At 42.9% G+C, this 27,870-nt stretch overlaps 1 protein-coding gene across 1 annotated transcript in view; it reads right to left on the reverse strand.

The window, feature by feature from the left end:
- Window positions 1-10,412: 10,412 nt before the first annotated feature.
- Window positions 10,413-27,870, reverse strand: part of MUC13 (mucin 13, cell surface associated) — a 30,775-nt gene continuing 13,317 nt past the window's right edge. Inside the window, exons 6-13 of the mRNA XM_037815353.1 lie at window positions 27,421-27,476; window positions 24,258-24,418; window positions 20,521-20,643; window positions 20,048-20,180; window positions 19,351-19,388; window positions 16,562-16,646; window positions 13,824-14,031; window positions 10,413-11,646 (exon numbers count right to left, since the gene is read on the reverse strand). Coding sequence (XP_037671281.1) covers window positions 13,824-14,031; window positions 16,562-16,646; window positions 19,351-19,388; window positions 20,048-20,180; window positions 20,521-20,643; window positions 24,258-24,418; window positions 27,421-27,476 — 804 coding nt within the window. The 3' untranslated portion in view covers window positions 10,413-11,646. The remainder of the gene's footprint in view (window positions 11,647-13,823; window positions 14,032-16,561; window positions 16,647-19,350; window positions 19,389-20,047; window positions 20,181-20,520; window positions 20,644-24,257; window positions 24,419-27,420; window positions 27,477-27,870) is intronic.

Here is a 27,870-nt window from a genome sequence, read left to right on the forward strand (position 1 = left end):
CTACTGTGGAACATCCCATTTCTGACCATTGCTGAACTTCCCAGAGGAAGTTTCTGGTTGGATCAGGTTTGATTCTCAGGGTTGGAGCATGGATAACCCAGAGAAGATTAAACACACGCAGGCATTTTAAACTTATTTATGGAGTAGGTAGCACACTTTCGATAAATAAGTCATGTGTTTTCAATCTCTCTGTCCATGTAATTACCAACTCTGAAAATACTCATTAATTGTTATATTTTTCTGAGAACAATTTTTCAAAGGTTAGTTTTGAAAGCATTTTTTAAGATTATACATTCCTGAGAGGACATATGTATTCAAGTTTCCATGAACTGAAATATTTTTAAACAATATCAATTAACAAAATGACAATAAGGGTGGTGATGCTTCTCGATTCATTCTGGCACATTTGTTTTCCTTTTAGAAAAATGTCCTTAAAAATTGCCTGTAGGTTTAGACCTAGAGGAAACTGCTGGAGTCTTTCTCTTACTGCTCCTTTTCCATTGTAGCAAAGTGATCACAATTTGTTTTTCATAACCTAGAAATTATTTAACAGCACCTAAAGGGCTTAGATACTTTTCGAGTTTTTTTCAGCAAAAAGCACAATGAGTGAATACAAGTACATACACACACACACAAACATATATTTAAATTAATCATGTTTAGAGACTTCTTAAGTACATGCCAGGAGTAAAGTTGCAGGCAAGGGATGGGAAAGAGACATGGGACAGGGGTGGTCCACCTAGGGAGAAATGTCACAGAAGTGGAGGGATAGGACAAAGAAGACACTGAATGCTACAGCCACAGTCAAAAACTGAGTCAAATATCTGAGGACTGGGAGGAGGAAGCCAGTAACTCAGGAATGCTCTTGGAAGCTGGGGCAGCCTTCTCCCTTCACCACCTCAGTGACGTTTTCTTTTTCATCCCCTTTTCACCTTCCTTGCCCCTTCCTTCCTGTCTCTCTCCTCTACATTGTCTTAGTTCTGCCAGTAGCTCATAAGACAGTGCTTATCTGGGGACTCAGTAGCCTTTTAAAAAGTGGGGCCAACCCTTGGGGTGGGGGGTGGGGCTGTCAATTCGGGGGAGAGGGGTGAAGGCTGAGCAGCTGCCTGGGGACGGGATCTGGAAGAAGCCAGGGACCAGCCATCAGCCACCACCTGAGACCCAACTTTGGCCTGCAAGCAGGGGCTTCTGCCCCTTTTGTAGAATATGGCTTCTCGTATTCAATTTCTAGAAATCTGGGGCCAGAATCAGAAGAATTGAGTCCCAGTCTTCAATGTCATGAACTAGCTAAGCAACCGTGCCCCTGCCTGCCCCTCTCTGGGGCTGCTCTCTGTCAGTGCTGGCTCTGTAATTACTACTGGTGAAGTCGAGCATGTTTGGCAGTTAGTTTACATAACCTGTTCTACCAACTAGAACTTGTCCTCCAAAAAAATGCTGCCCTTTAATAGAGAATGTAATGCCTGTTGGAACATGTCTAAGTGGAAGGACTATGAAGTCCTGTCTTGAGGATGGAGTCTGACAATGATCTCCTCCCCTCTATTAAATGATACCCCAAGGAACTTCCATCAGCTCTCTGGCTAACCCACTCTGATTATTTAATCATCTCTCAGCAAGTTATTCATTTAATGTAACCCAGGTTTCTTGAGAGTTTCCCTTGCTCTCCGCTTCCATGGAGTTGCTGACCCCTCCAACATTTCAGAGACCAGAAATAAAACATGTCTTCAGTGCCCACCAGAGGTTCATCCTAGGTCAATTAAACATTTAGACTCACAACCCTTCCAGAGATCAACTCACAATGCTGTAGAGAAGAACCACAGCTTTGCCCACACGTCAGAATCAAGGGTTCCTTTTGCAGGAGCTCCTGTCTCAATCTAGCACAGCTGTCAGGCTCAGGTGCAGGGAGATGAGATCCATGTTGGGCAGGTGCAGGAACTGCCCAGGCACCTCACAGAGGACAAGAACTGTTCCAAGAGTCACCGTCACTCAAGGGAAGCCCCATCAGTTATTTGTGCTGTAAGTCCTACCTTATTCTCCCGATTTGGACACTGGGACTCAGAAAAGTTTGATGACTTGCTCAGCTAATAAATGATAGAACCAAAATATGATCCCAGGTCTCCTGACTCCAAGTCCACTGTTTTCACTATATCACAGCTGCCTCATTTTGAACAGAATTTCTCATCTTCATGGTGACTGTGACATAGTCTTAAACTTAATTTGAGTGTATTCAAAAGATATACTGTAATATTATCTAAAGTGCAGGTGATGGTTAAGTTTATGTGTCAACTGGGTCCACAATGGCCATGGTCATCCACTAGCCTAAATGTTGCTTTGAAGGTATTTTGTGGTTGCGACTAACTAGGTAAAGGAAATTACCTTTGATAATGTGTGTGGATCTCATCTAATGCTTATGCATAAACACTACCCAGAAAAGAAGAAATTCTGCCTCAACACTGCAACATCAACTCCTGCCCCAGTTTCTAGCCTGCCCGTCTGCCCCACAGATTTCAAACTCAGCAGCCCCCACAATCCTTAAAATAAATCTCTTAATATGTATTGGTTCTGTTTCTCTGGAGAATCAGACTGATATGGGGCAATACCATTTCTCACCTAATAGTTGATTTTATTTGTGATTGTTTCAGAAAATATTTATGTGCCGGTTAAATACATCTAAAAATACCTGACAGAAATAGCATGCAATAAATATTAATTGAATTTGCTTTGTACTTCCTAAAATGAGGAGTTTGACCGAAATGATTTCTTAGGGCCACAGCTTTGACCTACTAGTGTTCTAAGTCATTATACGGGTGACCCCTCCAAGATTAGAGCAGGCCTTTTATTACATGTGGATCCATGCTTTATAGTTATCCTTATAGTATTCATTTCTAAACTACAATCAAATCTTCACTGACAGCAAACACAGAGACTTTTGCCCTCAGATCAATAGGCAAAAAATGTAGTTAGCTGTGGGGATTTGTGGCTCCCAAACCAGGCCACCCAAATCACTGTTTTCCAAGTGCAACTAAAGGATAGAGTCAAGCCACACCCAAGGCAGGATGCTCACCATAACTTGAGCCAGCTGAGCTCTGTTCTTCCAAAGAAACCATGTAAAGTCTGAGAGTTAATCTACACCAGAAAACAGGGCTTGAAAATGTCTCAGTAACTATCATTTTCAGCCTTATACTTAGAGAAAGCAGGCAGGGAACATACCTGGTATAACTGGAAGACAAGTAGACCAGGAATCAGATCACGACGAGACTTACAAGGCCCCTACAGCCCAATTGCAACACACCGCTTCAGCCTGTCCCATTCCCACCCTCACGACCATGTTCTCATGTACATATCTTTGCACAATGTGTTTCTTCTCCCTAGAAAGACCCTGTTCCTGATCTTTTCTGACCAGTAAACTCTTACTCATCTTTCATTACGCAGCCCCAATGCCGCCTCCTTTGTGAAGCCTTCCAGAACTTCTGGCGACAGTTTTCCACTGTGTTCTCAAAGTACTTTGACCTTGCTTCCATTAGAAGAGTTGAGGTTCAAGTTACCTGCTCACAGCACAACTGTCCACTGTTAATTCTCAACTCCTTGAGAGTGGACACTTAAGTATTTGTGTGTGTGGCACTTGTACAAAGAGTTAATAATTGCTATATGGGAAAGAAGTATCTATTGCAAGCTACAGACTATAGTTAACAGTAATATCTTAATATCGTTTCATCAACAGTAACAGGTGTACCACATCACTACTAGGGCTCAGTAGAAGGGGGGGCTAAGGGGTATGGGGTGTTTTGGGGTTTTCTTTTTTATGTCTACTTGTTATTTTTCTTTTGGGAGCAATGAAAATGGTTTGAAATTGAATGTGATTATGATTGCACAACTAGGTGATGACACTGTGAGACTGTATACTTTGGATAGATTATATGGCATGGGAATATATCGCAATAAAATTTGCAGGAAAAAAGTATTTGTGGAATGACTCATTTATTCAACAAATATTTATTGAGTGTCAGCTAGGTGCCAGATACTGTTCTGGAGCTAGGAACGGAACAGTGATGTTTATGCTGAGTTTTGAAGGATGAGAAAACTGGGTAAGGCAACGGGTGGGGGAGGAACAGGGCCTGGAGAGCTGTGCACAAATCACCCATTTCCTTTTCTTCCTGGACACATAGCTCAGCTGAATTTCTCTGCCTCCCCTGTGGTTGGGTGTGGTTATTTAACTGAGTTGTAAGTCAACTGGATGTGGGGACAAGTGAGGTGCACTAATACCAAACCTGACACATAAAGTCTCTCGTGTGATCCTCCACTCTTTTGCCTTCCACTGGGTTGATGCCGCTGAGTGCGGCCAACTTGAGAGCCTTGTTTAAAGAGGGCATTGCCACAGCCAGGAAGGAGCCTGAGTTGCCACTTGGAGGAGAGCTGAGGGCTCATCAGGAATGTTAGAAGCAGGAGTAGAATTCTCTGGATTATAGCATTCAGGTGGAATCCTTTGTTCAAATGTCTATTTATGTTGACAATTAGAGGTATTTTCTTTTTTATCTCAAGACTTACGATAGTAACAGAAAATAAAAAAGATTAGTTGAAAATGATAGATTGCTGTGTTATGGGATGAGAATTATGCACCAGTTAGAGGGTATTATATAAGTTCATTTTTCTCACTAAGAAAACGGTGAAGACCCTTAGTTGGGGGTGGCTAAGAGCATGCTTTCTGTTAAGGCCAAATCTGGACTTCTCTTCTTGCTTTGCCCTAATTCTACTGATTAGCTTCCATATTCCAAGATGTTCACGGCTTTAGGATGTTTGTTTTGGTTTGCTAATGCTGCCAGAATGCAAAACACCAGAAAAGGATTGGCTTTTATAAAGGGGGTTTATTTGTTAAACACAGTTACAGTCTTAAGGCCGTAAAGTGTCCAAGGTAAGGAATCAATAATAGGTACCTTCACTGAAGGATGGCCAATGGTGTCCGGTAAACCTGTTAGCTGGGAAGGCACGTGGCTGGCGTCTGCTCCACTGTTCTGGTTTCAAAATGGCTTTCTCCCAGGACGTTCCTCTCTAGGCTGCAGTTCCTCAAAAATGTCACTCTTAGTTGCTTTAGGGGCATTTGTCCTCTCTTAGCTTCTCCAGAGCAAAAGTCTGCTTTCAACGGCCATCTCCATACTGTCTCTGTAAGTTACATCTCCTCTCTCAGCTCCTGTGCATTCTTCAAAATGTCCCTCTTGGCTGTAGCAAGCTCACTCCTTCTATCTGAGCTGATATAGTGCTCTAGTAAACTAATCAAGGCCCATGCTGAATGGGTGGGGCCACGCCTCCATGGAAATTATCTAATCAGAGTTATCACCTACAGTTGGATGGGTCACGTCTCCAAGGAAACACTCAATCAAAAAATTACAATCTAATCAACACCAATACGCCTGTCCACACAAGACTGCATCAAAGATAATGGCGTTTTGGGGGACATAATACATCCAAACTGGCACAATGTTACTTCACTGAAATAGACCCTTCATTCTTTCATTCAATAAATTTTGTTGAGGGCCTGCTACCTGCTAGAGAAAGAAGGCAGAGGGTTGTCCCTCAGGAAGCTCAGGTGCAGAGAAGGGATTACCTGATCAATGTGCTACAGAGGAGGGGCTGAGGCATTCGATGTCCATCCAGTGGGGGATTCATTTTTGGCATGGAACCAGTTGGGAGGTTATCATTTCCAGCAAAAGGAAAGAAGTTTCAAAGATGCCTGCTATCACCACATAAGGGCAGGACACCACAACTGGTCAGAGAATGGAAAGCATTCAGATTGGAGAGAGAGAGAAGATGGAGAGCCCCCAAAACAAACAGGGAAGCTGTTCCCGAAGTAATAAGCATCAGGCATTTTCCAAATGATTTTAGATGAATTGCTTTAATGGAAAGGACACTTCATGAAATTTGAAGAATTGCTTAAGTAAGACAGAATCTTTCACTTTTAGCTCACCTATTAACTGGTGAACTCCAGAAAGATAAGCTCTTTCACCCACCACTCTGTGTGCACCTGGCACCAGGTCTCATCAATACAGGGAACCCTCAGTTTCAAATATATGTTTCTACTATCCTACCGATGTCAATATTTTGGCATTAAATGACAGAGATGTAGGGTCTGGAGTTGTGCTGCCTGAGTTCAAATCCAGGCTGTGCCACTGACTAGCTTTCTGACTTTGGATAGGTTACTTGCCTCTCTTTCCCCAACTATTGAACAGGGATAATAATAGTACTTCCCTTACAATTATCATGAGCATTAAAGAGGTTAATATATGCAAAGCACATAGTAAGTGCTCCATAATATGTTAACAATTATTATCGTCATTTTTCAAACTGGCTCTCTCTCCTGGAAGCAGCAGAGAACTTTATTGGACCACATATGACCGTGGGCTCGGAAAACATGTTAACAGGGCTGCAGGAATTACGAGGCCTTTGATGGTTTGCCCCAAGCTTCTATCTCTGGATAAAAGTACCCACATTTCACAGCACTAAGGTTGAGGAGACAACCCCCATACTGTGCCCCAGGCTCTCCCCAACTTCATTCCCTACCCTTGCTTTCTGCACTATGGTTATCAATTAAGGACAAACCACATTTCTGAGGAAATGCATGGGGAAAACCCAGCCAGACGTGGCTCACCTCATAAAAGCTGATGAAAGGCAGAAACCTCCCACTGCGGGCATTTTGTTTTATGTCTTAACAGAAGAATTTTTCAGTAAAATGGATAAATCCTCTTTTTTTTTTTTATTTTGGAAAATCACCATTAGATACAACATCGATGATCTGAACAATTGTACCAAATATTAAGGACCATTAATATTATATTAATAGCAGTTCAATACTGAAGGTTATCTATTACAAGACCCATAAAGGGGACAATACATGATCTCTAATGATGCAAATATGTCAACACAAGTGAGCTGCATAACATTCATCTTTTTTCTGGCATCAGAGGGAGGAATTGAGAGAAATTCCTCAATTATATCATACACATCAAGAGGGGAAATTATTTAGAAACAGGGCATTAAAAGTTAAAGATTTGAAACAACCTTTAAAAAAAGAGCGATCCCACCCAAAGTTGGGCTTTCTGCAAGCCATAGGAGACAGCACCACCTCCTGGCCGCAGAATTTGCCCAGTGGCCAGGACAGGGCAAAAGGATGGTTGTGAAGATTTAAATCTCAAGTCATTCTGGTGCTGATCCTACCTGGTCACCTTCTCCGTAAGGAAGCTGCTCGGAACCCACCAAGGCTTCTTGAGCATAATAGACTGTTGGTTTCTAAACTCCTGGCAGAAGGAATGGAAAATGATGTAACCTCTGACCTGACTGTGAGGAGCCGAGCCCCTGATCTAAGGAGGTGGTCGCGCACTCTACTGCATGTTAGCATCACCTGGGGAGCTTAAAGAATCCACCACCACCACCCCACCAACTTGTACCTTAGACCAACAAACCCAATGCTCTGGGCTGGGGGCTAGGCAGCAGGGCTTTCTATAGCTCCTCAGGTGATTCCAACGTGCAGCTGAGCCCAGCCAATCATAGGGATCAGTGAGAGGACTTGGACAAGAGCAGAGGGAAATCAGCTGCCAAGAACATTCAGTCAAATACTCAGATCTGGTGGAAAGGAAAGGCAGGTGTTCTTGCCCTGCCTTAGTCGAAGGCCATGCACAGACTCCACGCCCACTTAAAAAGAAATGCCCACTGAGGCATAATTGTCATGCAGTAAATTGTACATATATATAAAGCATATACTTTGATAAGTTTGACTTATGTACATAGCCATGAAGTCATTGCCACAATTGAGATAATGGACATACTCCTCAAGACTGAAACAGGAAGAGTCTCATGTAATGCTCCTGTCCCACACTTGTTTCCTCCTGGTTCTGTGCTAGCACTGTGCTGCATGTGAAGGAAACACCAACTCACCACACTACGCACAGCCTCCTCCCGGGGGCTGCGAGTTACCAGATCCAGGTGGGCTGTGACGAAAGCAATGCTTATTCCTACCTAGAGTGTGGGAGGATTAGGAAAAGCTGCTGAGAGGAGATGATGGTTTATCTGAGTCTGGGCAGATGTGGGTGATGATGAGGCAGTTGGAGGAAAAGGGCATTCCAAGTGGAGAGAGGAGCAGGAGCAAAGGAAGGGAGGGGTGAAGAGGTGTGTTCTGGAAACAGCAATAGGCCTGTGGCTCTGCAGGGAAGGGCATGAGGCAAAGCCGGAGCTGTCTGCAGCAGCCAGAGGCCTGGGAGTGATGGGCCACAAGGAGCCCGGCTTTATTCACTTAAGCAACGTAATGTTATGATCAGATTTGCGTTTTAGAAAGTTCCTCTGACAAGCCCCCTCAAGGAGCTGGTGGAGAATGCAGGGGTGTTGGGCTTCCCCACCTCGATGGTTGCTGATGTGCTCACAGACATAGAGGACTGGTGGTTTGATAAGTTGAGACCTGTGCCACAGGACTTGCCCTTGGGAAGACTGTTGCTGCAAAGGGCAGGCTAGGCCTCCCTATAATTGTGTCTAAGAGCCTCCTCCCAAATGCCTTTTTGTTGCTAGATGTGGCCCTCTCTCTCCAGCTAAGCCAACTTGGCAGGTGAAAGCACTGCCCTCCCCACTACGTGGGATCAGACACCCAGGGGAGTGAATCTCCCTGGCAATGTGGAATATGACTCCTGAGGAGGAATCTAGACCTGGCATCATGGGATGGAGAACATCTTCTTGACCAAAAGAGGATGTGAAAGGAAATGAAATAAGTTTCAGTGTCAGAGAGATTCCAAAAGGAGCCGAGAGGTCACTCTGGTGGACACTCTTACGTACAATATAGACAACCCTTTTTAGGTTCTAATGAATTGGAATAGCTAGCAGTAAATACCTGAAACTATCAAACTACAACCCAGGACCCATGAATCTTGAAGACAATTGTATAAAAATGTAGCTTATGAGGGGTGACAATGGGATTGGGAAAGCCATGTGGATCACACTCTCCTTTGTCCAGTGGATGGATGAATGAGTAGAAAAATGAGGGGGGATAAAAAAGCCACCCAGTGTTCTTTTTCTTTTAATTTTTATTCTTATTATTTTTGTGTGTGTGGTAATGAAAATGTTCAAAAATTAGTTTTGGTGATGAATGCACAACTATATAATGGTACTGTGAACAACTGAATGTATGCTTTGTATGACTGCATGGTATGTGAATATATCTAAAAAAAAATGAATTAAAAAAAAAAGTTCCTCTGACAACTTTCCAAGGTTGCAGAAAAATCAGTTAGGAGCCTCTGCAAAGTTTCCAGTGAAAGACAGCTCAATAATGAACAGAAACATCAATGAACCAAAGGTATGTAAAAATCAAAAGCAACTTTGAATGCCAAAGCCATTTTCATAAATATTGTGCATATACATGATTAGCATTTTAAAAATTCCAACATTGAAAGTATATGAAGAACAGGTGAAACTGGTCTATGAAGCCCACAGCTTGTATGGCTGAGGACCTTTGAGAAGTGATGGGAGCTGTCATGCTATGGTTCAGAAGGGCACGAGGGAGGAGAGGCCCTTTAGAAACAAGGTTCAAATAGCCTACTGCTAGCATTGAATCCAGAGTCATCTTCAAATGTAATGCAGGTAACATGCAGGTCAGAATTAAAATCTGACCAATTACAATGGTCAGTCAATTTTAAGTTATGCCTGAATTAACTCTGTTGTTGTTAACTGATTGGTTGATGGCTAATATCTTTACTTGGGCTTTAATACCTCATAAAGGTGTTTTTTTTTTTTTTTTTAAATTCCATTCATTGCCTAGCCATGAGAACACAAGCGTGAACACAAGTGGTATCAGTGAGGATGATATTAGGTGCAAATAACAGGAAAAAAAAAAAAAGCTACTAAAAATGGCTTAACAGTAATGTCCAGGGACTGCAGGTATGGTTTGATCAGGGATCCAGGTCAATTTCTCTACAGTCCTCTCAGCTCTGCCCTTCTCTATGTGTTAGCTTTGTCCTTGGCAAAATTAAAGCAGATTAAGGCCTCACATCCTCAAGTCACTTCCTGAAGAAGGAAGAGTTTCTCTTCCCTGATGACCCCTTTTTGGGCTTTAATCACGTGCACTTATGCCGGGTACTCACCCTTAAGCCAATCACTGTGGCAGGGAGAATGGGATTTCACTGATTGTCTTGGGCCCATCAAGGCCTGCCCCTGGAGCTGGGAGTAGCAACCAGTACCCACCCAAAATGTTTGCCTGCCTCATAATGGGGGTGGGGGTGGGCAGTGGAATGTACTACACATTAAAAAAGAATTACCTTGGGTGATCCAACAGCCCCTAATGAAGACAGAAGACATCAACCAACCCCATTTGCCTTGTGTCATTTTGCCATTTAAAGTGAGAACCACTGCTGTGTGCATCACCAAAAGCCCAAACATAAGGAAAGACGCACTCTTCCAAATATACTTTATTGTGTTACTTCCATAGTTAATACTCAAGAATGAATAATAAAAACAAATAAAAATAAACTTGCAATGGGACCAGACATTAAACATAAATAAGGACACTAGTAACATGAAATAAAGCCTGTGCTGAGTGCGGCTGCCCCCGTTCCTGGGCAGACGTGTATTGGTGGCTGCAGCGAAGCCTCTGTCACCAGGGGAGGCTGAGGCCCTGGGGAAGTGCCCCTGGAATCTGCATCATCAGGCTGGACATCTGGAGTCCTGAGCACAAGCCCCTGTCCCACCCTCAGCCAAACAGAATGTCTGCAATTTCAAACTGATCTGAAGCTCTTGCTCCTTGAGTTTTGGTTTTTACATGTTTTCCTAGGATCCTCGTCCTCTTGGGGAGGACATGAATTAGAGGAAGTGTCGTTGGCTCATCAGACAGGGGAGTCTGGGCAAGGATATGGACCCTGGGTTCCTTCTCCCTTGCTCATCCTCCCAGCCCCTGCTTCCCTTGCCTTTTTTCCACCCACTCCAGGTCATGTTTCCTCCTCACCCATCCCACCTACTACATTTCAAACACTCCAGAATGCCCCCCATGGTGGACAGCACTAGCCCAGGCCTTCTCATTAACATCAAAATGTTCCTAGGTTCCCAGTCACTCCACCCAAGAAAGCTAAGAGGCAAATATGTGTCTTTTCTCTCTTCTTGCTGTGAGGTCAGGGCACAAGCTCCCATGGTTTGAGACTAGCAGCAATCCCTACATCTGAGGGACAGAAGTAATATCCCTATTTTAATTGCCAGCATGAACCTGAGAACCTTAAAAGATGATACCTCTTCTGATGGCCCGAGACCGTCACAGCTGCTGTGGAGTAGAATTAGGTTACTTTCTGTAGAAAATCAATTCAAGAGCTACCTTCCCAGAAGAGTGAACAATCATGGGATCTTTCTTCTAGATAGGAAACGGCTGTTGATGTTGTTCCACTAGGTGGGGAAAAGCCATAACCATTGTCTTAGTAGTACTGAGTGGAGAAAATCACTGATCTTAGAAGTGCTAATAGCCTCTATGTGCATTTAATTCCAGGGAACATTCACTATGTCCATTCAGAGAGGCTGATATTGGGTGGAAGAGAAATGCCCAGGTGGTCATCAGTGCTCACTTCTGTCATTCTTCCAAATACTCAAAATAATGGCATGTACATTGGGTTGGGCCATGGATGGTTCCAAAACTTGACCATTCTAGACAAAAAATAGAGAGATATGATGACTTTAAGAAAACAGAAACATCGGAGAAGCTATTTAGATTTGTAAATCAACGTTCTTCTACTTATTCTTTGAAAACTATTATTCAAATTAGATCCAGCCATAGGGCTGGGTTCTTCATATATATTAGCTTATCTGATCTTTATCCTATGAGGTTGACTTCATTTTGTCCATTCCATAGGTGAGAAAACAAACCCAGAGATGTCAAATCACTTATCCAAAGATTACACAGCTAGTAACAGGAAGGGCAAAGATTTGAACTAAGGTCTGCCTGACTCTTAAAGCCTGGGCTTATTTTATTGCCCAAGGATTCTTTTTACAGGTTACACTTTTTAGTAGGTGAAGTAAGTATTCCAGTAATGAGGAGAGGAGGTGATGGATTGCCAAGGGTCACCTCCCATAGGACAGCCATGCTTGGCTATTGCTGGCTGGACTGTGTGTCTGATCCAACATTGTGTATTTTGTGCAAATCAACCCTTTGTACATACACTAAACATTTAGACTTCCATGGCTCAAGTAAACTATACGTCCAAAACAAGCCATGGGATTTCAAAATAAAAATAAACCAGGTTTTCCTGAATGTTCAAAGTCCTGAGTAGCCATCAAGATCCTCAAAGGGTGGTGCTGCCCACGTGGAGGGTCTGCAGAAGTAAAATGTGCACATGGGGTCGGGCTCCCTTTCCCCCCCTTCCCCAGCCCCCCGCTGCCCCCCGCAACTTCTCTTCTCTCATCCTCTGTTTTTTCTACTTTTCTGAGTCTGCCCTACCTCTCTCCCACTTCCTCTCTCTCTCTCTCTCTGTTTTCCTTGTTTTCTATTTCTCTCCTTAACTCTCTTTCCTCACCATATTTTCATCCTTGCATCTCAGTCCCTCTATCACTCCTTCTCCCTCACTTTCTCCACAGAGTCGCCTCTTGCAGGCCCTCTCCTTTCAACATTCCATTCAGATCATGCCAAGCAATGACAGCTATGATTATCCAGTAAAAATCTAATGAGTACAAGCTATTCCCATTGAAAGTCTTCCTAAGGGGAATAAAATATTGCCAGCCTAACTTATCTCCTGAGAAAACGAATCTGGTTGCCTCAGGTCTAGTCTCGGGAGAGGTAAGGAGAGATGTAACTTTAGACAACCCGGCTGGAGAGGACCCCACGGAACCATGTGTACATTTAACAGCCCCTTCTCTCATCCACCCCAGGACTTGTTTTTTTTCAAGGTATATACACATTTTATTTTAAAAAGTTTGCAGTTTTCATTACACACAACTATTAAGAGGTTATAGTCAGAGGAGGCACTTGTCCTGTTGACAGCTGTGCCCACGAGATCATCACAATGCAAGGAAAAAGGTGGAAGGGAGGAGATAGGGTGAGGAAAAAATAAGCAATAAAAAGCTTAGATTTCAATTAAGGGCTGGTAAGTCCCTTTTATCTCCAAGTATCACACAGTATGTACCAAATACAATCAGGAAATAACGGCCATTTCTTCCCAAGCCCACAGCCAAGATGAGTATTTGCCATATGAAGAGCCCTGGCCCTTCCCATCCAAGTAGGGGCTATTAACTCCCCTTTTTTGGGGCTCCCTCTCCAGCCAATCCCTAGCAGAATCACCAAAGTGTCTGCTGGCCAGAGAAAATATGAACATGTATTCAGAAGTCCAAAGACGTGCAGTTCTTTGTACCCAATCAGAAATGATTTCAGTCAACAAGGCTGTGAACCCAGTTATAAAGCTGACGAAATTAAATGAAATTCTTGCTAACTTTTGCGAACTGTGAAAGGTCCTTAAACAGTCTGGGAACTGACATCACAATCACTAGAGTCAGGTCCATAAAGGTTTATAATTTAAAGGGACCTTAAGGGCATCTGAATTAAGCTTCTCTTTTCACACATGAGGAAATCAAAGGCCCCAGATACTAAGTGCCTTTCACATAGATAGACTGTGTTCAGGACCAAGTGGAGGCTATTTACAATAGCAGGGCTTCCTCCTTGATCTTTCTCTTTTGAGAAGAACAAAAACAAAAGCAAAGCAACAAAATCGAAACAAAACAAAACCAAGAAACCCCACAGAGCAGCCAGGGCTTGGTGAAGATAGATAGCAGAGGTCACTGCCCTGTTCTGGGCATTCACTCTGAAAAGCCAAACAGAAAATCCACAGACTCACCTAATAGTGGAGGTTTCTCTGGTTGAAAGAAAATTCATTTGAATAGGGATTTTGTAACTGATTGTCTTTGGGGACCGTTGCCCTGACTTTAGGGAAGATGCTCCCATCTGCTCCCAGGTTGCTGAATCCTGTCTGCTGCAGTCTCAGATTTTGAAAATCATTCTCAATCAAGTTCCGTTCTTCAATATTCTTGCTTTTTTTCTTTGATCTGTAATTGATAACAGGAATTAGGATCTGACAATGGCAGAAAGTGCCTTGAAGTAAATGTTAAAACTCTTCAAAAAAATTTTTTTTTAAATTTTGAAATAACTTCAAATGGATTTTTTTTTGAATTTTAAAGAATTCTACATATTTTGTTTATCCCTGTATGTTCTTTTTTTTAAAATTTTTTTTATTAAATTCAGTTTTATTGAAATACATTCACACACCATACAGTCATCCATGGTATACAATCCACTGTCCACAGTATGATAACATTGTTATGCGCTCATCACCACAATCTATCTCTGAACATTTTCCTTACATCAGAAAGAACCAGAACAAGAATAAAAAATAAAAGTGAAAAAAGAACACCCAAATCATCCCCCCATCCCACCCCATTTGTCCTTTAGTTTTTATCCCTATTTTTCTACTCATCCATACACTAGATAAAGGGGGTGTGATCCACAAGGTCTTCACAATCATACTGTCACCCCTTGTAATCTACATTATTATATCATTGTCTTCAGGAGTCCAGACTGCTGGGTAGGAGTTTGGTAGTTTCAGGTATTCAAATGGATTTTTAAGTTACAAAAATATTGCCCAGAATTCCCATGCACTCATCTCCTAGATCTGCCAATTGTTAGCATTTCTGAACCATTTGAGAAAAAGCTGTAGACCTTATGTCCTATATCCCATAATACTTCAGTGTATATTTCCCAAGTTTAAGGAGTCTCCTCAGTGAACACAGTGGAACCCTCAGAACCAGGAGGTTTTGACCCAACATTACCATCTAATTCCACCAGCCCCATTCAAATTTTACTAATAGTGGTAATATTCTTACATGTGCTTTTGAATTATTTATGGAAATAATAATAGAAGTCAAAGAAAAAAGATGATTTGCAATACCAGTTTTCATTCAAGCAAAGTCAACATCTACAGAAGCACCTCCATGAGTAAAATGAGTTCAGATTACAAAGGTCTTGAATGAATGAGAGTTTCCCAGGTTCTGCTGGGGACACTCAAGGATCTCAAGCTCAACCATTCAAAGCCAATGGAGGTCTGTCATGCAGGTGAGGGAGACATCTGCCCCCAGATAACTCTGATGGTGACCCTCCCTTCCTTCCTGGCCCACAGGCTGTAGTCCTGCCCCTTCGTGCCCTAGAGCACAGAAGCAGTGAGGAGTGGGGCAGGCTGCTCCTATCATGCCCGTTGGGGCACGCCCAGGATAAGAGTCACCCGTGCCCCAGTCACATTGGGAATGGCATAGACCTACCCACCCTGTGACCCTATTGACCAGCCACAGCTCACAACAATCCCTGACCTTTGACAACACTCCTATCCAAGGTGGCTGAGGAGAGGCTTTCCTTCCCTTTGAAACGGGCAATAAAATGATTATTCTTGGTGTATTCCCAAGAATCATGAATGTGTACCTCGGCTAAGAGCACTGGCCCTGAAGCAGAAAGGAGGGTGTGATAGCATGGCTGTCACATGGCCACAAGTTTCTACAGCAGTCCCTGATGACCTTGAAGACCCAAAAAGGTTAGCCAATCCTACTAAGAAAGGAGAGAGCCTTGCTCCAGAATTGGGAATATTCTGGCTCTCTCCTGGAAAAAAGGAAATTCAGAGAAGAGATGTGTGCTCACATTTCCAGTTCCCAGCCTTGCTTCCTTATAATTAAGTTTTGGAGGAAGAGTTAATATCAAAATAGAACAAAAGAAAAAAAAAGAAGAAAAATATTTTAGGAACCTAAAACTTGTTTATACTCATCCTATGCCCTAGATGTTAGGGAAAAAGAGGCTTGTTTTTATCAAAGTGGATCCCCACAGAGCTCAGATATTGTTGGCACATTTAGAGTAGAAGAGGGAGGGAAATTTATATATCTAACTTTGTTTAATAAATGAATGGACATTTATTCCCCTTCCCTTGGAGAAGAGAACTTAAAGCACCAAGCTGAGAAACGGCCATGCAGAGTTGGCATTTCTACTTTTTAAAAACACAGTAGGCTTGGTTGGGGTTGATTTTAGACTATTTGCAGCAGAGTCCTGAGCAGGGGAATGACTGGAAGTAAATGATGTTTGACAATATAAATGGAGTCAGAGACTGTTAACATAGAGCTTGTAAAGACATAAGAAAATGGTCGCTATATCATACAGTGTTGAGCAAAAACAAACCTCAACAACACAACAATAAAACAACTAAAGTTACCAAACTATATATACAATATCATTTTTTAACAAGAGAAAAATTAAAGACCCTCCCTGGAAGGATATATACCAAAATCCTAGTAGGAGCTGCCTCAGGATGTTTGGGTTTTGTGGGTGATTTTAAAATTCTGCTCCCTCACACATTTCTCTATTCTCTAGAGTCTTTCCAATGGTTGAATAAGCTTCCATAATCAGAAGAAAATTAAGGGAAGAAAAAGTAAATGGCAATAGAGAGAACTTCCCTTATTTCCCTCTCTTGCCGGGGAAAGGGCAGGTGTGTTTGGGAAGCAGAGTGCGACGCTGGTGGTGCCATGTGCCAGGAAAATGCCATACCTTATTGAAACAATCAATGTGATCACCAAGCAGAGAATGAGGATGCCAGCAAGGGTGCCCACGATGGTGAGGATCAGCTCAGTTTCTGAAAGGGAGAAAAAGAGAATGGTAGGAACAGTCCCCAATTGCCCACAGCACAGGTATGTGTGTTCCCAGTGACTCCTAGTTGTCCTGGTTGTGAGGACAACTGGGTTCTGACCTCTGGAGCACAACAGGGCCAGGCTGGGTGGGTGGCTCTTCTCCTTTAAAATTCAAGGACTCAATCAGAAAAGGCAGCTTTGCCAGAAAAATACCATAAATTACAAAGGAGTCTGTGCCGGTTTGAAACTGTTATGGACCCCAGAAGAGCCATGATCTTTTAATCCAATCTTGGTAGGTGGAACCTTTCGATTGAGTTTTCCATGGAGATGTGGCTCACCCAACTGTGGGTGAGACCTTTGATTAGATCATTTCTGTGGGGGTGTAACCCCACCCATTCCGGGTGGGTCTTAATTAGATCACTGGAGTCCTTTAAGAGGCTCAGGAAGAGAGAAGGGAGCCAGAGCGGACAGAGATGCACAGTGATACTTGGAGATGCGGACAGAAGGACGTTTGGAGATGCTAAGCTAAGAGATGAAGCCGAGAGTTTGCCCTGGAGAAGCTAAGAGGGGACCCCCAGACACTTAGAAAGAAATGCCCTGGGAGAAAAAAGCAAGGACACAGAGGAGCTGAGAGAGAGAAGCTGAAACACAACCCAGGAGCAAAGACCAGCAGACGCCAGCCACATGCGTTCCCAGTTGACAGAGGTGTGCTGGACACCATCAGCCATTCTTCAGTGAAGGTATCCTCTTGTTGATGCCTTAGTTTGGGCACTCTTACGGCCTGAGAACTGTAAATTTGTAACCTCATAAATCTCCTTTATAAAAGCCAATCCATTTCTGGTATTGCATTAGCAAACTGGAACAGAGGCTGTTGGTGGTAGGGTCTTCCTGGGCTCTGTGGGGGATGAGGTATCATACAAGATCTATTTGTCCCTCCTACCTCTTCTGCCTTTGCTTGCCTACCATACCTAACCCTACTGGTAGGGCTCAACAAGTGAGCTAGTGGAGCTAGGTTGGAATTAAATTTGTTACTAGTGTAGGAGCCAGGTAATGGCTTGATGGAATCAGTGAGGGAGAATTCTAGAGGCTCATTACCACCCATTCTCCTCCATTACATCTGCTGTGTCTGGCACTATTGAGCACCTAACGTGTGGTTATGGGATGGGCTATAAGTGTAACATACACACTAGATTTCAAACATTGAATATAGGAAAAAATCACGGTAATTAATTTTTATACCAATTGTATGTTGAAATGATAATATGATGGATCTATTGGTTTAAATAAAATGTTGTAAAATCAGTTTCACGTATTTCTTTTTACTTTTAAGAATCCACTTACACTTTTTTTAAATTTAAAATTAAATACATAGCTCAGATTGTATTTCTATTGGGCAGTGCTACTCTAGACCCCTTTAGTGGTCTCTTTCTGCTGTGTGACTGCCACATGTGCCACCTCCATCCTGGATCACAGGGTGAAGACCACCAAGTCTGGAAAAGACCTCAACGGCCACCTGGTCCAAACCTCTCATTTTATAGGTGTGGAAACTGAAGGCCCAAAAGGAAGAAATGACTTAGCAAATCCATCTTTGTAAATGTACAAAGTACAGTAGAAATTGAGAGCATTTCTCATCTCTAATTTCGGGGTTGACTGGAAGGCCAGCGGTGATAATATTTCCTTCATCTTGGATCACTGATCTTTACTTCATTATATAAAATTTAAAATATAAAGTTAGCATTATCCCTATCTGGTGGGGGTGGGGGAGGGAGGCAACAAAGGAACTGAATATGCAATCACTCACCCCAAACAGATAAAGAGCTCTGGGACAAAGCAAAGACTTGATTATTTCAAGGTCTGTTTTCTAGCTCTGTTCTCCTAAAGTTTTTGGAACCTACTGGTCTTTTATTCTTTCTAGTAGCATAAAATGTATATTTAACTTAATGTAGGAAATGAATGTAAGGTTAGGAGGCATCACGGGACACCCTTCTCTGTCCTGGGGCAAGTACAGAGGTGCAAGCCTAACCCCTGGTTGTCACATCCTGCAGCAGAGGTACTGCTGCCCAGTGATCTGGGCTGGGGGGCCGGGCCAGGCAGGGGGTGGGGTTGGGGGTTGAATCATGACCAAGTCCTAACCCCCGTCCTGTGGTTGTAAACCCATTTGTAAATAGGACCTTCGAAGATATTATTCTTAGTTAAGGTGTGAACTCATTTGCGAATAGGATCTTCAAAGATCATATTTAATGGAGGCCAAACTGAATCAGCGTGGGCCTCAATCCACACAATTGGAGTCCTTATAAGCAGAAGAAATTCAGACACAGTCAGAAGAAGTCAAAGTCATAGAAAGCCACAGGAGGAGACTAAGGAGAGAGATGTCCCTGTGACGAAAGGCAGAGATGCAAGCCAAGGAACCCCAAGGAATGTGGCAGGCCAGCACCAGGACTCCAGACTTTGGGGAGAGACTTCGATTCTGGACTTCTAGCCTCCCAAACTGTGAGACAATAAATTCCAGTTGTTAAGCCAACCAGTGTGTGGTATTTGTCATAGCAGACCAGGCAACTAAGAGAGATGGCATGGCCCAGAAGACAAACGGCAAGCAGATGTCCTCTCTCTTTATGTAGGGAGCCACAGACTTTGGAGAAGTGAACAGAATTTTGAATATGGTTAGAGTTTGTTCCTCAGATGTTTAAATAACAAGAGTTTTATACTCACGGTCTTGACAGTCTACTCCTCTGTAGCCAAACGCACACCTAAAGTAAAGTAAGTAACAGGAAGTCAGGTTAAAGGACCTCTGTTGGGGAGCCCGTCAGAGTTTCCACCAACCCCAGTCTCCAATTGTTCCTTCCTTTTTCCTTCTTCCCTTCATTCTGTCTCCTTGCTCCTTCCCCACTTTCTCTTCCTTACATTCCATTTCTTCCAGCTGGGCACCATCCATGGGGATGTGGAAGGCTGAGAGGGGTATACAATCCCACATGGTGTCATGTGCTACTGAATGAAACCTCTATCCTCTGAGCTCCAGGAAGATGCTCTGCAATTCAGAGGAAGGTGACCCCAAGATGTGGAATGTAGTAGGGCCACTTCCACCGTGAGGCCACATGGCTCTGCCACTTACTTGCTGCTGAATGAGCCTGGGTATGTTATTTAAACTCTCTGAGCTTCAGTTTCGTCCCCTGAAAATGGGGAAATAATACATTCCTGCCACTGTTGTTGTGTGACAGGTATGACCTAGCGTGGGTCCTAGCACATAGAGAACGCTCAGAAACTATTATGATGATGTTAATGTTCTATACTTGCCAAATTATGCTAGCTTACCCTCCCCTGACTCTAAATATGTGTATGTATATATCAAGCTCATCCTTTTTACCAAGCTCCAGCTATAGCAAGATTTAAAAAAAAGGATTTCCCTTACTTTTGACAGGTCCCATCGTTATTTGCCTTGTAGCCTGAGAGGCACACACAGCGCGGAGCTCCACCATCTTCCTGTGTTAAGCATTGCTTGTTGTAGTCTGCAGTGCAATTATCAGGGCACTTTGGACTGGGAGCTTCAAAACAGAGAGATTGCTAGGTAATTTTCAGAAACAACCTTTTAACCCCCAAAGTGACATGTCACAAAAACATAGTTTTTTCACATTGCCTTTTCTGGGCAAAACAAGGGATCTGAAAGAGCTCTGTGGTTGCTCACATGACATGCCCCCGTGAAGCTGCACATGGGCTGCCTTATCCACTCCAAGCCAGGGTTCCAGTCCAGACACAAATGCCTAAAGTCAAAATTCTCATTGCCCAGACTCAGAAATGCACGTGGAAACTTGCACAGTAAAGCAAATGCAAAAGGAGAGAGAGCAGAGGTTAGGAAGGATGTTTAGAAGCAGGTGGGACACTTACCAAAACAGAAAGTGACCAGTGGGTGAGGTCTTTCCAGCCCCTCTTTGCATTTACACAGTTTAGCACTGCTGCAGTTATCTTGAGGATCCTTTACACAACCATAATAATCACATAATTCTTGCGCTAAATGGGAGGCACAAATATTCAGAAATATATTTAGCAAGACAATATGGGCAGATAAAAACTTGTGAAAGAACCCCAATCCCTATTGTTGTTATAATTTGCCTTTTAATAGGTTTTGGGATTTACCAAACAAAAACATGGGGTTCTGAAATCCAGTTCCTCTCTTCCATGGCTGTTTCTTATGTTATTTAACTCAAATTAATTCAATCCAGTGCAGTGCAATTATGTTCAAGTTCAAGATCTCTTTTGCACTGAGCTCTTTGCTAGGGTTTCATAAGGGACACAGTAGCCATCTAACTTTTGGGCCCCATGTTTGTAGAGTTACACATTTGAACCCATAAAGAAGCACAACCAAACAACTCATACTCTAGTGCTAGACTGTGTGGTCAACAGCTAGAGACATCATAGAGGGGTGGGAATAGAGCTAGGCCTTAAAAGATAGGGAAGACTTGAACAGTCAGAGGAGAGGCAAAGTGTAAGTGGGGCAAATAAGGCATGAAGAGATGCGAGGAATTCTTGTCAGGGAGTAGCAGGTTTGTGCTTGGGTAAGAGAGAGACTGTTGTGAAGTGGAAGGAAATTGGGAATTCTTGTCTCTGCCATTTATTGGTTGTCAGTTCTCTATTCCATCACATGATTTTTGATGGCTCCAAGTTCCCCCCATCTATACAACAAGGCTGATAAGTCTTGTTTCATGGTTGTATGAGAATGGAACGAGCTAATATAAATGATAGTACCTACTATAGGGGTCTCAACAGATAATCATTCTTTTGTTCATTCATGGGTAGAGCAGGGTTTAAATGTCATACTAACAATGTTGGATTTTATCTTCTAAACCCAAGACTCCATTGATGGATTTTGAGCACCAGCATGGCATGAGGAAGCAATCTTTTAAGAATGTTAGTCTAGAAATGGGTTGGAAGGAATTAGGGGTAAGAATATGAGTCTGGGAATGGATTGGGGGAGACAATAGGAGCAGGTTGAACAATTCTGTGGTTCTCTTTTCTAAACACTCCAAACCCATAACTAAATTTCCTGTCACTTGCAAATGCCTCCAATTAAAATTTGAAAGAAAGATCCTGCATCCTTTGACACAGGAGAGAGAACTTGTGTTTGCAGCAGAAATTGGAGAGCAGGAAAAGGTGTTTTCCTCGAAGAGTTAAGAGGCTTTCACTTCTATTTGCTCGGTGGTTCGTGTCCTTGAGGCTATCTCTAACTGGCATCATTTGGTAATTTGCCAATGTGTCCAAGAGCACAAGCCTCAGGGCTTAGGCCAGATGGTTTGCATACGCCAGGGCTTATCGTCAAGGCAATTACTAATGAGACCTAAAAGTAGATAATTGCACAGGGGACCCCAAATTTATCTTGAATGCACTGGTTGTTTCCAGCTGGCAACCACTCTGAATGGTCAGTGCCCAGGCTGAGAAGAAGCTCAACTTCCTCAGACTCACTCAAAGTCTCATCTAGCCCAAACTAGGGTGTATAAAAAGGTCTTGCCTTATTTTTTTCCTAACAATTTTATCTTCCAGAAGGTAGAGGCTATGACTGCATGAATTGCTACTCTGGACCCAATTTTGACCCCAAGGAACAGAATTGATTGGCAGTAGAAGTGATGGACCCTTTGGAAGACAAGGGCCAACTATAGCCAGAAAAAGGAACATGGCACAGACAGACGTGTGCTATAGACTTTGAGAGAGAGCAGATATTGAAACATTCAGAAAGAAAAAGGCTTAGGTCACTGGCATGAGACTCTGGAAGAGGAAAACAGTTCAAGAAGGTGAGAAGCTCCGAAAAGATAATTCTAACTGCAAATGATCCAGTGAACTATAAAAAAACAAGTAAGTGGGAGGGTCAGGTAATTTAAGAAACTTTTGTAGTTTGTACAGGAAGCTCTTATTCAAGAGGAATAAACCAAGTGTGGAAAGAAGTTCCTGTAGACAAAGATGGGACCAAAAAAAATGTGTCAGAGAAAGTCTAGAGCACCAAATGAGCTCAGGCTTGACAGATACCAAACTCTAAATGACCCAAAACTCCAATAATAAAGAGGAAAGGTGTTAAAATGTGTTTGCATGTTTGTGTGTCCATGTGTGTGTGTTTTCCAAACTATACAGGGCTTGTGGAAAGGACAGAGTTGCTTGGTATAATGCTGATGGATGACGTAAGAAAAACAGAACGCCTGTGCAACTGTATTTTTTCAGTCTCTTCTATCAGGAAGTAATATTTGGATGAAAAAGAGTTGGGTGGACATTGCTAAAAGGAGACCAAAGTCCAAGGAGAAAAGAGCAAAGGAGCCTCATCTGTTCTGACAGAATTTTAAGTGTTTTATCACAGACCATTTGCATCCCAGGTCCTGAGAGAACAATGAGAATCTGTGAAAGAGAAAAAGTGTTGGAAACTATAAATGGGCAAGTTTTGTTTATATTTTCCCATAGAGAAATGGTTTGTACCAACTAACCAAAGAGGTCATAATCATTGAAAAGTAAAAATTTAAGAGATTAAGGAAGGAACCAGAGAAGGAGCAAAAAAGGGGGGCAAGGGAGGGAGGAAGGGGATTAGAAAGGTGGTGAGTGGATGCCCAGGGAGAAGAGGGGATTTCAAGAAGGAAAGGGGACCTGTGACAAATGCTACAGGAAGTCAAATAAATTGCAGCTCAGCAGAGGCCTTTGGAGTTGGCAACCAGGACTGAGAACGGTTGCTCAGTCCCCACCAGGCCAGCCCTAACAGGTCCCTTCTGAGGAACTCCTTGTGGCTGCTGTGGTGGGTTGACTGCAGTAATGGCTCCAATTTTTTCACATCTCCCGGCATCCATGCCCTTTGGTAGGGCCTTTCTACACTGCTCTTGGTCATGTGGATTGTGTGGCCACGGGGACAGTGGTAATGACATAAGCATAGACTTGAGAAACACGCATGCATTGGGACTCGCCCTCTTGCTGCGAGTGAAACCTGGCAGGACTAGCCTCCTGGAGGACAGAGACCACGTGGAGCAGAGACAGTCCTTCCAGCTGAGCCGTCTTAACTCAGGCAGCCCCCATCCAACCCAGCAGCTAATAGGGGGTGCTTAAGTCACATGGGCAGAGATCAACCAAGCCCGACCAGATCAGCAGAACTGCCCAGTTGAGCCCCGTCCAAATTCTGACCCACAGAATTATGGGGTTGCTGTAAATAAATGGTTGTTGTCTGAAGCCACTAAGTTTCAAGGTTGGTGTGTAGCACAGCAAACACTGATTGTTATAGCTGCACTGTGGGTCTGTGAGTCAGCCTAAAGGGGAAATAGTATAGGTAAGACTTTCCATAATCATTTGGAAGGCTATAGTTGGCATAAAGCCTCTTGATTCTCCTTTCTTCATCTTTCTCCCTGTCCAGGGACTATTTATACTTTCCAAGAAGAACAACAAACTGGTGAGTTTGAGAACTTGGGGGATGGTTGGAAAGAAGGAGTAGAAGCCAAGTGAGAGGGGAAAGAGAAGAAAGCTGGAGTGGTTCAAAGGAAATTTGGAGCTATCTGTGGATTCAATTATACAGTTCTTCTAGCCCCCTTCTTACATATAATGGAAAGGTTTACAAAAAGGTTGGTATGTCCAGAGGTAAACCTTGAATGAAATCATGCAATGCTTACGAGTAAATCCTGTAAAGTCATTTGAGTTCTTTTTAATTTCTGCTTCAATTGCTGAAGATACAGTCTGCTCATCCATTGTTGTAGTTTCTGCAAAAATGTTTATTACTTCTGCATTCACAGACTTGGCATTACGCATTTCAGATCTTGCTGAAGGAGATATGCTAAAAATGAAATAAATCAGTGTCATTTGATGAGCTGAACCAAAGGATCAATAAATAGTCTCCTAACCTCCCAGACACCCAAATCTCCTAGTTCTAGTCCTGACCCACTCACTGCCTTATCGCCACAATTGGGACCCAAGCATGGAAGTCTGGGTTAGGGAGTTAGCAATTTACAGGCTCTGAGCTCTCTATTTGGTAAGCGTTCAGAGGAAACCTATGGCCAAAACAATGTCTTGTTGGCGGATCCTTAGGAAAATTGTGGACAATCATTTTTAGGATCTGGGAGCCTGGAACTAACCAGAAGTAGAACAAGTTACATCTGAAATAGTAAGTTGTCCCTTCCCATAGAACAGAAAGAGAGGTCTCTTAGTGAGCTGGTAATTCTCAGATATGTAGTCTAAGAGAGCCAGAGCAATGTGTATTCCTCTCTGTGCACGAGAGAACAGTAACCCCCTGTACAGAGCCTGGGTCATTCATAGAAAGGGAAGGAAGTCAGCAGGCAGCTCCAAAGAGGGTAAACAATTGGGCCTGGGCACACAAGACACAGAAGTGAACCAAAACAAAGAGGGACGGGTCCCTAGAAAACATGAGCACATAATATCAAATCATATCACTTGTTCGCCTACCACAAACAGACATTATAAACTCTTTCTCTCTCCCTCCCCTGGCTGTCTAATCATCATTGCAATTTAAAACACTAAGAATAGCTGTGCCAAGTTTTAATTCTTTCATTGTGCAAGGGGAATCAAGCCAAAAACCACTGAGAGAGGCGGGGGAAATGATTTAAAAACTTCCCTATATGTTTTGGGGGTGTTTTTTTAAAAACTCAATTTATTTTACCTGTCCAACTGTTTTTCTATATTCCATTTTGACCTTTGAACAAATACAGAAGCTTGAAAAAAACAGCAATTCCTATTAGAAAATGTTTGAAGCCATGTTGCTTCCTTAGAACAATCAAGAAATTCCAAAAAACACAACTTTCATTTCTAGGAACAATCACCTCGAAAGTGATCCCGAAAAATGAAATGGGTCTCAGAATTTTAATTTAAAATTTGCTACCATCGTTCATGTGTGATAAGATTTGGGGGTGGAGGTGGAATGTATAGGGTGGTGAGAAAGGCAGTGAGGCAAGTTATTCTACATGGGTTGAGAATAACCAGAAGTGTATGGCATAATTCTACAGTGGGGCTAGGAAAGAGAATGCCATCTGTAATTCCTTCATTCAAAGAACCTACTAGTCTACCATTCATCAGGAGACCAGACATTTCACCCATGAAACTGCTAAAGGAAACAATGGAGTCACTATGTACTTAAATGGCAAAAACAAACCATAGTGTGAAGGACTAGAGCACTAAACTTGGAGCTAAGAGGCCTGAGGCCTAAACCCAAGTTTGCCACTATCTTTTGTGATTTTGTCCTCTGTCCATAGAAAGGTTTGGAAAAGAGAAATTCTAAGGACTCTTCCAATTCCAACATTTGCACAGCAAAGAGCTTGGGGATTCCGAAGAGAGAGACAACATTATGAGCTGGGGCCTAAAAAGGACCTTCCTATGTGACACCAGGTCTGCTGGCTCTGCAGTGGTCCCTGAGGGTGGAAACAGTTGCCCTCCCTTATACTGAGCTCACAGGAAATGGTTTGCCTCCAAAAACCGTGGCTCTCTGTTAGTAATTCCTTAAGAAAAACAGGAGTGCCATAGTTTTGGGGAAACTCCCCAAACAACCTTGTGGGACCAGCTCTCCATCACTCCTGGGGGCCCACATCCTGGAAGGGAAATAGGCAGGAACTAAATGTGTTGAAATTGACCAGGTGGCAGGCACTGTGTGCAGGGAACCTTTCAAAAGTTACCTCATTTACTTCTCACTAGGTTCCAGGGAAGTGGATCAAATTATCCAAACAATACAGATGAAATAACAGAGGTGCAAAGAGGTTAAAAGACCTACCCAGTCATGTAGGGAGGAAGCGGCAAAGCTGGGATTCAAACCCAGGTTCGGCTGATTCACATCTCACTGCTCCTGTTCTTATCACACCCCATTGTCCACTAAATCAAGCCTAACTCACTGAAAAAATGCATAGCCCTCCTGCAACTGTCTCCCTTGTATCTATATGTCCAGCTTCAGAGCCTCTGGGTTGGGGTTCAGCCTCCCTGCTTGCCACCTGCCCCTCACTGTGGGGCACAGTTCTTTCCTTCAGAGGGCCTGTCTGCCTTCTCATGACAAGTCAGACGTGCACCTTATTTCAAGATCAAGTGCAAAAACTCACCACATTTAGGAGGACTTTTCTGAAATTTTAACCTATTTATATACCTATTTATTCCACCAAGGATTTGACCACATTTCTGAGGACAGATGCAATAGTAAAATGGCAAAATATAAATACTCCACTAAGGCTGTTTTTTCTGCATAATCCCATCCATCTTAGAGCATTCTTTCCTCAGCTGCAGCACTCGTGAATTAATGTGCTTCAGAGAAGGACAAGATGGAATCACTAACTTCTTGAGAATCTTCTGGCTCACTGTGCCCAATATAGCACCAACACTGGTCATTGCATATTGAGGTGCTCAACAAATGCTTGTTCTTAGTGAAGAAAGAGTTCACCACTGGCCCTTTTGCTAGCAAGGTGTGCGATTTGGTTGTTACTGTTATTCTTACCCTTGCGGGAAGGAAAAAAAGATGACCCTGAGCCATTCGTCCAAGTGTGGTTTGCAGCAAAAGGATCAAACCAAAGAAAGTGAGCCCTGGCCATGTGTTCAACTGCTGAGTAGCCAATCATGGGCGGAGCAGCTTGTCATTCCTTGGCCACATCCAGGCCATAGTCAGAGTGAAATCAAAGGCAGGGCCAGGGTACACAGTGCCCTCTGCAGTGCTCAGACTGATCTCCCTCTTCTTGACTTGTGACTTGGCACAAGAGGGCCTTAGGACCACAAAAGGAACTCAAGAGAAGTCTGGAAGTTAGGCAAACACACCTGCCTTCAAAATACCCAATTGGTCTATAGTGAACTTACCTTACTTTAATAATTACAGTCTGTCCAAAATCGGATTCCTTAAATGCATTTTGAAACTGTGGAGGAAGAGAGCAGATTTAATAGTAAGTACAAAGAGCAAAAAGCAATAATGTACCTAGATTTTAACGTAAATACATTTCTAAACTCATTTGTATAAATGTGGTTCATCACAACAAAATTATTTATTTATTCTGGTTGCCATGCACCTTTCAGTAATCTTTGCTGTAATAAATAGTAAGATTTGGATATAAGTCTGAGTTATGCAGGTAAATGACAGAAAACTAAATCATGCTGCCAAAAAAACTGTATCATGCTCTTAAAAATAAGATGATGAACTTATTAAGTTGTTCTGGCTACTCGGCAGCTTCGACACATGGTCCAAGGAAAAGTCATGGCAAAGTTTTGCATATTTGTTAGACTTTTCTACATGCATGTTACAAGCATTCATTG

This window comes from Choloepus didactylus, chromosome 1, assembly GCF_015220235.1.
Source record: "Choloepus didactylus isolate mChoDid1 chromosome 1, mChoDid1.pri, whole genome shotgun sequence".
NCBI classification, from domain to species: Eukaryota; Metazoa; Chordata; class Mammalia; order Pilosa; family Megalonychidae; genus Choloepus; species Choloepus didactylus.